Raw genomic sequence first — 13,589 nt, forward strand, 5'->3', positions numbered from 1 at the left:
TATCAAACCGGCGCTGGCCATGCGCGGGAGGCTATTATCAGGTTATCCCCTCAACCCTACAACCCAGGAAAGTTATTTTGTTCAGGTTGAATTATAGAAAAATGAGCGAGGACCAGGCGAAAGCTGAGCAGGAAGAGAAGAAAGCAGTGGAAGAGAATAAAAGCGGAGATGAGAAGAAAGCCGACGGTGGAAAGCAGAAAGCGAAACTCAAACAGGCCGCCGCCGAGGAGATTTTATCCGGTTTCCACCAACTCCGGGCAGAGCAGCAGATGCTCATGAACAAGTTGACAGAAATCGAAGGCGACCTCAACGAACACAGGTAGTCACATCTGCAGACAATCCTCCAGTATAACATCTCCTCCCTTGCCTCCTACACATGCGACCAGGTGGTATTTATTTTTAACTGGGACCAACTTAAATCAATGCTTTCCTACCAAATGAATCAGAAAATCCATTATTCCAATCAAACTGAACAATAAAGTTCAAAAATGTTGCCAATTGAGGTTTTTTCACATCATACATGCAACATAACACTTCCATACTGCAGTCTGTCTAAAAAGTATAACCTATGCCCTCTGTGTTAGAAGATTAACTACCCAATACATTTCTTTAGAGTTAAAATGCCTTAAAACTTCACTCTTATGACATCTACAAGAGGCTTTCCTAAGCAAATTAATTTTTTGATCCACGCCCATCTGCAGATGATCCTAATGATCAGTGTTAGAGTAGTACAAACAGTAATAAAAGTGGTGGCCACAAGGCCTTCTGCACATCTACCTGGGTAGATCAATCGTACCCTTTTAATATTAAAAATCACTGGCTAGCTTCAGGTTGTTAATCAACTTCCATAGCCTTGCTCCTTGGTGTAAGATCTTGATGCGTTTCCTCTTCTAGTTGTAAGAATCTACACCTACATAGACCCTCTGAAAAACATAAAATGTGTTCTACAATCTTCTTGTATCTATGCTGTCCTATCCAGTGCATGTGCCTTCTTAGGTGGCAGTACCCCAACCGGGGCTGCACCAAGTTTTGGAGTCATTAATTTGAATTTAAACGTTTTCGTGGCAACATATTAGGTCACAATAGCGTTCAGGGGATAGAGAATTGATACTGGTTCCTTTTCAGGCCATCAGGTCGGATTTCTGACAGGGTTACTATACAATTCCATATGCTTTTTGTCTTTCCTCGCATGCATCTAAGGCCTTAAGTGCCACCAGACTGTCAGAAAATAATGGGTATCTTCCTGGAATGTTTTCCTAGCCTTTTAACTTCTCTGGTGCAGTGTTCAGTTTCTATGATTTCAGACTGGAAAACTGTAGCGCATTTTCCTATGTGTCCACTCAGTAATAAAAGTGGTGCTAACAAGGCCTTCTGCATCTCCCTGAGTAGATTTATTGCGCTCCTCTAATTTTACAAATCACTGGCTAGCTTCAGGTTGTTAAACAACGTCCATAGCCTTGCCAGTGGCTCCTTATTGTAAGATCTTGTAACTTTTCTTCTTCTACTAGCAAGCATTTACACCTACATAGAACCTCACAAAAATATAAAATGTATTCTACAATCTCCTCTTCTTCCTGTATCTGCACAGTGTTTCCTCAGTCTGTACTCCTATCCAGTGCATGTGCCTTCTTCGGTAACAGTACCCTGTCACTAGTCCAACCAGAGTCCTTTACTTCAAATGATTCCTTTGTAAGTCTTGTGGATGGCCACATACTTGGAGCTCCACCAAGTTTTGAACTCATTAATTGGATTTAATATTTTTTGTGGCAAGGTGTTACGCCACACAAAAGGGTTTAGTGCATAGAGAATTTATATTCACTTTTTTTTTTTCCTTTACCGCATGCAGCTAAGGCCTTGTGCCGCCTAACTCGGAAAAAATAGGTACCTTCCTCAAATGTTTTCCTAGCCTTTTAAGTGCTCTGGCACTGTGTTCAATTTCTATGATTTCAGACTGAAAAACTATAGCGCATTTACTGTACATACACTCACGGAAAAAAGTCTCCAAAAAATTTTTTCCATTATGTACCATATTAGTCATAAATTTACTCATAGCCTTTGAACCGTTTCATTTTGAGAAAAAAAAATGCAAGGAGTGTTAAATGTCGTTCAAGAAGGCACCCTTCTATTACTTAGAATAGTACATATGTAGTAGACCAGTTTCTAAGTTTATAATAATTATTTTAAATGCAATGTACCAGATTGTAACATTCCAAGGGCAAACCTGGGAATCGAACAAACGATTGGTACAAACGCCTTCATTAACTGGATATGGGTACATTTATGAAATTTTTCAATAAAAAAATTCCCTTATTACTGGACATCTGAAGGAATAACTAATCAGGATTCCTGAAAGCTGATGATGATACATGTTACTTTGCAAACAGCAATGTTTCAAAAATTCGCTCTTCTTGCACAACCTTTGGTCTTTCCTGGTCAGTTCTCACTTTTCAGTTCAGTTATGCAGAGAGTCTGAACCTAGATCTACTATTTTAATTATAAATGACAATATCTTTCAAAAATATGCAAATTTTCACAAGTTCAAAGCTCTTAATTCATGAAGAAGCCATTAGAAAACAAGTCATTATTGATTTGTAAAGGGTTGAAACTTTTTATGGCAAATCCAATATTAACTTTGCAATAGGGCCTGTTGTTTTATCTATATTCATCTGGTGACGAGCCTAGTAATTATTAGGGCATCAAGGTCTCATATTTGTTGTATTTGTACCTCTTCTGGGTCCGATTCCCAGGTTTGTCCTTGTAATGTTATTAAATCAATTGTTTGACCCATACTCATTTGTAGATGACCCTACTGATCAGTGTGACATCAGAGTCATGCATTTGAGCCTACCTTGCACTAGGTTTCCAGATCTAACTGTTACCGGTTCCTCGCCGGACCTTTGGCAATTCACCCGGTCGCCGGGTACCTGGGGCTCAGTGGAGATTTTTTTCCATGGCCGCTTTGTCTCCAAAAGTGAAATAATCGGGCGCCACAGTTTTATTTATTTTTTTCCTTCTTTTAGGAAAAAAGTGAAACCCTCAGAGTGAAATAACAAGATAACAAATAAAAAAAAGTAAATAAATACAATAAAAACCAAGAAAGTAAAATATCAATGTCCTCTGTATTATGAATAAAATGTAAAACAAAAAAATAAAATAAAACAAAACAAAAAAACTGTCCAGAAACCAATCTTACAATATAAATTAAAAGCTCGAACCTCGTGTACGTTCTTTTTCTTGTTGTTCTAGAGCAGTTCTCCCCTCGCACAGGCGAACCCTCCACTCCACGATGATGAGAAAAGTCCCAAAATAATAAAATAACACACTGTCTGTCATGTTCCTTTTTTTTTCTTTTTCACCCGGCTCATCCACACCGACCAGTCTCAACTCGAGTCCTTGTTCACGCCAGTGCAAAAAAAAGGTTTTTTTTTCTCTCTCTCATTTTCACTTATAACAGAACCCTTGGGGTATCCACAAACTCTATCCCTAAAGAATGTCAGTGCAATGTACATTCAAACACAAAAACTAGACATTCGTATTTTGTTTATTGCAAACTATATGTACATTTATTGTTATGTTAATTGCAACATACTTATTTTAATACAAACCAAATGAAATGAGATCAGAAATTCATGAGTTTCAATAATGATGATGGTTTGAAAGAAAATTCACCAAATAACCAGAAAATCATTTAATGCTCCTAATAGTGTGTATGACCTTAGGTCTTAAATCTCCTGAGCATCGAGTAAATAAGCTTTCATCTTGTGAAACAAAATTTCCCCAGAATTTCCCATTCTTCAACAAGAGCGGTTTGAAGCTTTTTAACAATTGTTGGGGGCGACGAATGATGTCTAATCTGCCTCTTTATTGTGATCCATAACTGTTCTATAGAAACATGCTGGCCAATTCATTGTAATAATCCAATCCCTATCCTCCAAGGTTTGGGTGACAACTCGAGCTACATACATTCGAGCATTATCATGCTTTAACATGAAATTATCCTCAATAAATGGAACAAATGGGACAACACCTTCCAGAATAACTTCTTAAATGTACCTTAGTGCAGGTGATAAGATCCATTCTGTATGGCAATCAGTTTGGCATGGGCATGGCACATGAAGCACCTCCACAGAGGTGATTTGTGACAGTCCAGGTCATCTGGTTGCCACAAGTCGGCAAAATCCAGTCAATACAGTCCAAAATCCTCTGAGCCATTGTCTAAGCTTCCTCCTTTGTATCCAACCATACTATCAACATAGACCTTCAAATCTCTTTTGTCCTTAAAACCACAAAAAGTCAATACCGATCCATAAAATCCATGACCCTCATTCTAACCAACTAGTCCTACACCTTTCATTCCAAACCCTTCCCGACTATCCTGTTAGGGCAATCTAAGTCTGAACAGCAATGGCCCACGCAATTCCTCCCTAGCAAGAAATTTAAATTTTCTTAAGAGCATAAATTAATGGGTTAATTCTCCCTCCACTCATAACATAAAACATAGAATTTATAAACACAACATTGCTAGTATCACTAGGAGCTGTCCTAATATAATAATAAAATAAATTAAAAAACAACTATTAAACTCAAATTTTACAAACTTCCGTGTGTTAGCTTAATTAGTTATTAACTAAAAAATTGTTATTTATATCAAAAAATTGACTATACAGCTTTTTTTATATCAATTTTTATATTCTGACCTTAGATTATTTTAAAAAATCTGTGTTCCTTCATATGTTTAGAAAGTATTACCATAAACCTAAACTTCATTATATAATATTTGGTTTAAACTAAATTAATATTGGTTTTTTTATTATTACGCATTGACAAATAAATTGTTTGGATGTTTTCAGAGTTGTTTTAGAACAGCTCAAGTTGATGGATAAGAGTAGAAAGTGCTTTAGATTGATTGGTGGCGTCCTTTGTGAAAAGACTGTCGGCGATATCATCCCAGAACTCACGCAGAACCGTGATCAGGTAATAAAAATGAACAGAACTCTTATGGGGTAAATTTTTATGTACAGATAGTAGTATAGTTGTCCTATTTCCAGCTTACGACACTGATGGACGCCATGAATAAACAGGTCGTCAAGAAAGGCGAGGAAATCAACGAGTGGAAGGAAAAGTTCCAGATCAGGATCAAAAGCCATGAGGAAATCCCTGCACACATCGCGGAACAATTCAGCCCTGAAGACATGCCCCGTTCGGTCATCATCGTCGGCGATTAACCGCGCTGTCGTGCCTGAACTTTGTGTAAAATCTTGAAATTATACCTGTTATTATCACGACACTTATATTTATTATCTTTGACAGTTCGAGGATAATAATTTTTCATTACGTTTTCATCGCTTCATGCATTGTTTTTTCAACCGAAACGCCAGCAGATTTTATAATTGTTTAAATATATTTAATTTCTCTACGTGTCTTGTAATGAAATCTCCTTATTTTCCTATTAACTGAAAATAGACAAAATATTTGTTCAGTGTATAAAAAAAAATTATATTATCTTCAAACAAATTCTATTTAATTACCATAAAAAATTTAAATTGCTGTTTAACAAGCGTTCGACAAAATTATGAACATTTATCAGGTTGTTAAGATCAATTTAGACTCGGTCGACACTATGAAGTCTTTGATTGCTTTCAGTTGTGCTAGTGTGAATCACTGTTATGGATCATACAAATATAAAAAAATACTGACTACAAACAAACTATGATGTAAAAGATATCGAACATAAATTAGGTAATTGGAGTATATTCAATTTGTTATTGATATTATTCAGAAAGAAAGATTATTTTCTAGAACTGTACTTTTTATCGACATGCATTAAATTTAAATTAATCAAATTAAATTTTACTTGGCAGTATACATTGTTTTTTGCAATTATTAAAACTTAAAACACAATACGCATTTCTTTTTAATCTAATCTAAAAATGTGTTTGTAATGAGAAATGTTGACAAGAACCAAATTGCACTATAAACTTAAATTCCTTTTTAATAAAGTGAATAAATATTACTAGAGACCCCAGAATAATTTGACGTTTATTAACCGTGGAGTACTATTTTGTTTGTACAGATTTATCTTATCTGCAATTTTTGATATCAAAAGCCAAAAACGTTGAGAGTCAGTATAACAAGATTCATGTTATAAAAATGTTGGTGTTTTTTCTGTTGAACTTGGCCAGAATCACACAGGCAGAAGTACTGCCTTTTAATTGTCATGTGAAACATTCGAGGCCTGTTGCATGGGACGTCGATTGTTCCAGCAGGAATCTTCAAGTTCTGCCTAAAACTCTGGAAAATCAGCCGATTGTGAATTTCACGCTTAGAAACAACATGTTTAAAAATGTAAGTTTCAGCGCATGGGTAAACTTAAAATACTTGGATATATCGTTTAACCAAGTGAATGCCTTTCATAAAAGCATGCTCAGCGGTGTAAAAAACCTCAACTTTCTAAACATATCCTACAATACTTTAAGAAATATTTATCCTGATAATTTTGAAGGGTTGGAACATTTAAAAACACTTGATATTTCTGGAAATTTTTTGTTGAAAAATGAAGAAAGTGTTTATCAAGCTATAAACAAGACGCTTTACAACGGTCTTAGAAGACTATACGCAAAATCACTTGGTTTGTCAGATTTTCCAATTAATATTTTTGACCATGCTTCTGAACTTGAAATTCTCGATTTGAAATACAACAACATCACTTTTCTTCCGATATTCCCGCCCAACTTAAGGGTGCTAGATTTGAGCAGCAATAATTTAAAGGAACTTAAAATGCACCCTTTTCACATGGCTACGAATTTAAGGGAGTTGATCATCGAGGACAATAAATACTTAACGACAATTGACCATGACGCTTTTCGACATACGAAACATCTGGAACGTATCTCCCTGCGTGGAAGCATCAGGTTGGACTACCTCCCAAAGCCACTTTTTTTCCATCTGCCACTCAAGTCGCTCTCCCTGGCAAGATGCAACTTTACAACCCTTCATCCATATTTTAAGCATCAGTTCGTCCAACTAGAATTCCTCGATTTGAGGGGTAATCCGTGGGAGTGCAATGCTTCGATTCGATGGTTCACCAGGCTTGATGGACCGCTTGCAAAAGAAATAAGGTAATTTTTTTCCTCTTCTTTCACCATAAAACCTAGGTTTTCCTTTTGCACTTTTATGAAAGGATTTTTCCTTCAGAAAAATGCATTTTTTCTATTCCACAACCTTTTGTCCATTTTCATATTAATATTTATTTATACAAATTATCACAATTTCTACATTATTTTAATTATATAAACAACAATAATTATTTATACACTACCTTAAAAAAAGAGTTGTATAATCTATTAAAATTGTTAAATAGAAAATATGATTAAAATTGTTATTAGCACGACTATCTTCTGATTAGTCAATGTTTAACTATGTTACGTATTCTGTAACCATAAATTTTATTTCCGATAATTTTCTTACACCCATGGGGTTTGTTCTTTCCAAGCAAAAAACAATAATATACAGGGTGTATCAACTTCTACAGTCCACCCATTTAATTCGGAAATGATTAACTTTAGCAAAAAATGGTCTTATACAAACCCCAAGTAAATTTTGGCTAGGAATCGCGTGGTGGGAACAGATTTAACATAACTTTCTCATCTACTGGAAAATGGCATTAACTTTGTTATTTTAAATGAGAAATCCATATTTTAATTACATAACCAACAATAATTATTTACACAATACCATAAAAAAAGAGTTGTATAACCTATTAAAATTGTTAAATAGAAAATATGATTAAAATCGTTATTAGCACAACTATCTTCTGATCAGTCAATGTTTAACTACGTTACTTATTCTGTAACCATAAATTTTATTTCCGATAATTTTCTTACACCCATGGGGTTTGTTCTTTCCAAGCAAAAAAAGATAATATACAGGGTGTATCAACTTCTACAGTCCACCCATTTAATTTGGAAATGATTAACTTTAGCAAAAAATGGTCTTATACAAACCCCAAGTAAATTTTGGCTAAGAATCGCGTGGTGGGAACAGATTTAACATAATTTTCTCATCTACTGGAAAATGACATAAACTTTGTTATTTTAAATGAGAAATTCATATTTTTATTGTACGATTCGATTCTAGAGTTTATTTTATGCCACTTTTACTGAAAATTTTGATAGGTTTGACCATTTCTGAGTTATATTGAAATTATAACTAAACTATATATGAAGGGTATTCAGCTACAAGTGTTACAAACTTTGCCGGTAGAGTCTACATTCTAAAGAGAACCAAAACATCCCAATTAACTATAGTCTGAATCTCAATAGTATCGGAATTATTCCCCCTTTTCTGATTTTTTTAACATTTCATGACCTTGATTCAAATATACAAGGTTTTGGATATTACCAACGCCACAGTTCATATCTTCTCTATTGATAGGTTGAAAAAATCCCAAGTTCTCCGTGGTTGAAAACCTTTATTCAATTTAAGAAATTACATGGCGTTTTGGGCTCCTGGCCCATCATCAGAAACTAAACAGAGAAATCTCATGGTATAATTCCCAGTCTGAAGGCACACCTTGGGAATTATTCAGATTGAGCCCGTAACGCCATGCAATTTACTAAATTGAATAAAGGTTTTCAACCACGGAGAACTTGGGATTTTTTCAACCTATCAATATAAAAGGTTTTGGACAAATCCGTTGATTCCATTGAAAACTACGTTCAATTTCAATGTGCATTGGAAACCCAGCTAAAGACAATTCATCACAAATACAAATAGTATTAATAATAAAATACATTATATTTAGAACATACAACAATTAATGTTAATTCATCATAAAAAATAAGGAAAACACAATACCATCCACAAAAAATAAAATTTCTTCTTGGTTGTTTGTCAAACTGATACTGTTAAATTTCCTTTTATTAAAGCCTGCCTAAGATAAAGACAATAAAAAAACCATAACATTTTCATGCAATTAATTTTATTGATGTGTATTTGTGATAAAACCAGACGTCATCGGTCCATATTTTGAAAATATAACACAACAAAAAACATTTTCTTTATCGTGTCAACGTTTCGATCTTTATTGAGATGATCTTCAGGGCTCAATAAAGATCGAAATTCACTAATTTCGTGGTCCGCTTGACCAATTAATACTTTACAATTAATTAAGGTTTTAGTTGAGATGAATAAAAGCTAATGGCACGAGAGGGATTCGAACCCACGACCTTCAGCTAGATACGCCGCTGCTCTACCACCTGAGCTATCATGACCTCGATCCACTCGGACATCAACTCCCCATCTCAAACTCATGAGGTGGGGTTGAGATGGGGAGTTGATGTCCGAGTGGATCGAGGTCACGATAGCTCAGGTGGTAGAGCAGCGGCGTATCTAGCCGAAGGTCGTGGATTCGAATCCCTCTCGTGCCATTAGCTTTTTTTTCATCTCAACTAAAAACCTTAATTAATTGTAAAGTATTAATTGGTCAAGCGGACCACGAAATTAGTGGATTTAATTAATTAAAATTAAGTACTCTTCACTACAGCTCTCCGTCGCCATTTCAATTGTCGTCGAGAATCCAAACCAATTACATGACATTTGAAAAATGGCAAAAGGAGGGAAAACTCATAAGGTGGGGTTGAGATGGGGAGTTGATGTCCGAGTGGATCGAGGTCATGATAGCTCAAGTGGTAGAGCAGCGGTGTATCTAGCCGAAGGTCGTGGATTCGAATCCCTCTCGTGCCATTAGCTTTTTTTCATCTCAACTAAAAACCTTAATTAATTGTAAAGATCGAAATGTTGGCACGATAAAGAAAATGTTTTTCTGAAGCCTACATCATCCCAGACCGCATCTCAAGATTTCTGAATAATCATTGACTAACAGTCACTAATCACCACACATTACTAACAAAACCAAACTTTTTACCATTTGTTAATCGCAAATTGGCATTTCAGATGTTTCACTCCGAGGAATGTGTCGATTGACAGCTACTTCGGAATGAAAATGTCACACATAGTATTGGGAAATCTATTGGCCCTCCTCATGGGACTCCTCTTGATATTTTTCGGCCTCGGATTATGGTTTGCGTTAGACCTGGAGAAGAAAAGCAGGCTTAGCCACATGTATTCACCGCTGGAGAAAAACGTGGTGCAAACCAGGCCCGTCTATGTCTCGACTGTATGCTGATGACGCTACGTGATTTAATTATGTATAAGAAAGGAAGACAGTGAGAGAGAGAAAGAACGAATGAAAGGGAGAAAATCCCATCCGAAATATTACACTAAAAATTAACTTACTGTCGATAAAGCTTGCAGAGCTAGCAGTGTGTGGATGCGTAAAACACATTTTCTAAAATATGTAATAGCTTATTTACTGATTTTAATTAGGATATAGATGTGCTTATTTTTGTTTTAAAAAAATATGATTAATTTGTGCTTCATTGCAATATTTATTTTCTTTGATTGATAAAGCTAAATTGGACAGTCTACATTTTAACTATATAATATAAAATTAAGCTGTCAAACTTAAAATTTTATTTATCTTAATTATTTTAAACAGGACATATGTATTTATTCTGTTAGAAAACTATTTTTAATTATTATTTAACACCTCTGGTAGCAAATGAAAATAATAGCCAGAGTAGGTCACAATTGTATGCTATTTTACTAGAGATATATATTATATTTTATCTAATATATTATTTTTATAATGGCTTAATAATGCAATTATTGTGCACAAGACCACAGGTCTTCCTTTTTTCTTTAAGCACTGAAAGTAAGAAAATGCAAAAGCAAACAGAAAACAAATTAATCATTGTCTTTAAGTATTATCAATTTAAAATAAAAACATATATGAGTAATATTAAATAACATAGTAGTAATTAATAATTTCTTTAAAATAATTTTGCATGATTAGTCAACTTTATAACAATTGGAACGTCTTCCTTAATATGTGTATTCTTGTTTTTATTTAGGTTTTTACTTGTTTTGTGTAATTTAATGTTGTAATCTATCATTTGCCACCCTAGTATTCATTTTTATCATTGAAAGTAAGTAGGAAAATGCAACCAAAATCTACAAAATTATGAGCTGGAAATAAGACAAACAAATAGTTAAGCACAAATTATTAATATTTTATTATATTTAAACATTAAAGGCATTTCTTTTTCATTAATATATTTTATTAACATTCTACAATTCGTTTTAGTTTAGATGTTAGTATGTAAGATGGCCGCAAATAGCAAACTGAACTATGAGGTAAATTTCATGTTCAGCATAGAAAAATAATTGTTTAAAATAAAAATGTTATTAATTTTTATGACTAGGTACTGTAAAAAGATAATAAAAATTCGATATGTATATCGCTAGTGGTCAATATTGACTAATTACAATTTTATCTCTGATCTTTTGTAATAAATTTTTTAATTATATTATTTAATCTATTATATAAGATTGTTTTTATTTTATATGACCTCTATGCCAACTTTGTTAAAAATATTTATATACATGTGCAGTTTTGATTTAATTTTTTTCATTTTATAAATAAAATTAATTGTATATATACTCAATTAATTATACAAAATTTTTTCAAAGTGAAAAATTTGTGTCACAGGCGGGATTCGAACCCACAACCTTCAACTCAAAACACCGCTGTTCTAAACAATTGAGCTACTGTGACTTCGATCGCCCATGCCACAATCTTCTCCTTTCTACTTCCCGTTTATTCTGGTTGTAAGCAAATCACGGTTTCACATTTTATTAATGATTGTACTACATTAGTGGGACTGTGTACGATCGACATGGTGATTCTGTGTTATTACCAACTTTTCATTATTTTTTATCATGTTCTTAATTAAACATATATTCAATTAAATATACACAATTTTTGAGCACAGCGGCGAATTGAGCCAAAAGTCAAAAGCCTGTGACACAAATTTTTCATTTCGAAAAAATTGCATGTAATTAATTGTGTATATATATATATAATTAAGAATAACTTGGTAAAAAATAATAAAACTAATTTAGTTCAATAAAATAAACAATAAACAAAATAATAAATGTTCAACATGAATTCTATGACCAATTGGGCCTTTGCACGCTGAAGGGGACATCTCATTTGACTTCAATATTGTTATAAACTGGAACTTCAATTTGTTATAACAACGAAATTAATCAAGTTCAGATTAATGATTTTTTAAATTCACTAATTTCATGGTCCGCTTGACCAATTAATATATTACAATTAATTAAGGTTTTTAGTTGGGATAAACAAGTCAATGGGACGAGCGGGATTCGAACCCACGATCTTCGGCTAGATACACCGCTGCTCTACCACTTGAGCTATCGTGACCTCAATCCACTCAGACATCAACTTCCTATCTAAACCCCTTTTGAGCTTTCCCTCCTTTTTGCCATTTTTTATCCCAACTAAAAACCTTAATTAATTGTAATATATTAATTGGCCAAGCGGACAACCAAATTAGTGAATTAATGATTTTGTTCATTTTTCTATACATTATTTTATTAAATATTTTGTTTTTATTCAATCCTCTCTGATCATTCTAGCCTGCCTAATTGTGTTGGTTTTGTCTATCAGATGTGCTTCATCGCTACTTTATTAGTATCAATGTTTGTTGTAGAGTTCAACAAAATATCTCATTATTCGATGTTAATTTGATATACTCCCTTCTATTTAAGTAAAATTATTGTAATACTATTGTATTTAGTTTCAGCCGTACAATTGTTTGTTTTTGGCAAGGCCACCACCAGGCACAAGGGTTGGTCTGTCAGAGTATTTCAGCATCTTCAGTGTGGGGAAAACATGCAAGAAACATTTTTCAGAGGCTGAAATGCAATCATAGGCAGATCAAAATGATTGGTCATGAACGAATTAGAAGTTTTATTTGGGAAGACATGCTTTATTCTTATTTTATTAATTGCACAAAAATTATATATATTTTTTTAAACTCTTTTTAACCGAGCCAGTAGGAAGTGGAGATTTTCTCTCAGAAAAATTTTCTTTTATTCTTTTTAAAACTTTTTCTTAACGATCAGTACCTATGTTTCTCTAACCTCTCTAGTTTATTTTCAGAACCATCTTTATCTTTAGGGTGCTTAGTGCCTGGTTTTGCAACCATATGTCTCTAACTTCATTCTAAACAAGATTATTCGAGTTTTTGAGTTCCCAAACAGTACAGACTTATCAATTCCCTAAATGCAAAAGAAACATGTCTCCCCGATTCTGCCGTGGCTCATGCCTTCCCCAAATATAAACTTTAGTCTAACAAGATTTCGTAAAGAAAATACTCCCTCATACATTTATAAAAAAGAATTTTTAAGAATAAAAAGTACAATCCCAAACGCAACTTTCGCATTTACGGACGGTTCCAGTAACCCAAGTGGTGTTGGAGCGGCATTTGTTTATCAGGATAGAAAAATGATGTTCACTCTTTCTCAGATATGTAACAACTACTCTGCTGAAATAATTGTGATCAATAAATGCATTAACATCCTAAACTTGAACCACACAGCCCTAGTTGTATGCAGATTCCCTTTCTGCTCTATTAACCATCAAAAATAAACTTTCCACA

At 33.9% G+C, this 13,589-nt stretch overlaps 2 protein-coding genes across 2 annotated transcripts; both read left to right on the forward strand.

The window, feature by feature from the left end:
• The first annotated feature begins 26 nt into the window (after window positions 1–26).
• On the forward strand, window positions 27–5,416 carry LOC106661140 (prefoldin subunit 2). Its single transcript, XM_014384355.2, has 3 exons — window positions 27–319; window positions 4,851–4,974; window positions 5,049–5,416. The coding sequence occupies exons 1-3, from the start codon at window positions 102–104 to the stop codon at window positions 5,223–5,225; spliced, it is 519 nt and encodes a 172-aa protein (XP_014239841.1). The 5' UTR covers window positions 27–101; the 3' UTR covers window positions 5,226–5,416.
• Window positions 5,417–6,059: 643 nt separating this feature from the next.
• Window positions 6,060–11,173, forward strand: LOC106661139 (leucine-rich repeat-containing protein 70-like). Its single transcript, XM_014384353.2, has 2 exons — window positions 6,060–7,118; window positions 9,955–11,173. The coding sequence occupies exons 1-2, from the start codon at window positions 6,151–6,153 to the stop codon at window positions 10,184–10,186; spliced, it is 1,200 nt and encodes a 399-aa protein (XP_014239839.1). The 5' UTR covers window positions 6,060–6,150; the 3' UTR covers window positions 10,187–11,173.
• Window positions 11,174–13,589: the final 2,416 nt, after the last annotated feature.

Source organism: Cimex lectularius, unplaced genomic scaffold (genome assembly GCF_000648675.2).
Source record: "Cimex lectularius strain Harlan isolate CLEC.00 unplaced genomic scaffold, Clec_2.1 scaffold121, whole genome shotgun sequence".
Lineage (NCBI taxonomy): Eukaryota > Metazoa > Arthropoda > Insecta > Hemiptera > Cimicidae > Cimex > Cimex lectularius.

Bases quoted from the DNA above. Each gene is read 5' to 3' on its own strand.
- LOC106661139 (XM_014384353.2), top strand. From the start codon at position 6,151: ATGTTGGTGTTTTTTCTGTTGAACTTGGCCAGAATCACACAGGCAGAA. The intron at 7,119-9,954 runs GTAATTTTTTTC...TTGGCATTTCAG, and splicing joins CCGCTTGCAAAAGAAATAAG to ATGTTTCACTCCGAGGAATG.
- LOC106661140 (XM_014384355.2), top strand. From the start codon at position 102: ATGAGCGAGGACCAGGCGAAAGCTGAGCAGGAAGAGAAGAAAGCAGTG. The intron at 320-4,850 runs GTAGTCACATCT...GGATGTTTTCAG, and splicing joins GGCGACCTCAACGAACACAG to AGTTGTTTTAGAACAGCTCA. The intron at 4,975-5,048 runs GTAATAAAAATG...TCCTATTTCCAG, and splicing joins TCACGCAGAACCGTGATCAG to CTTACGACACTGATGGACGC.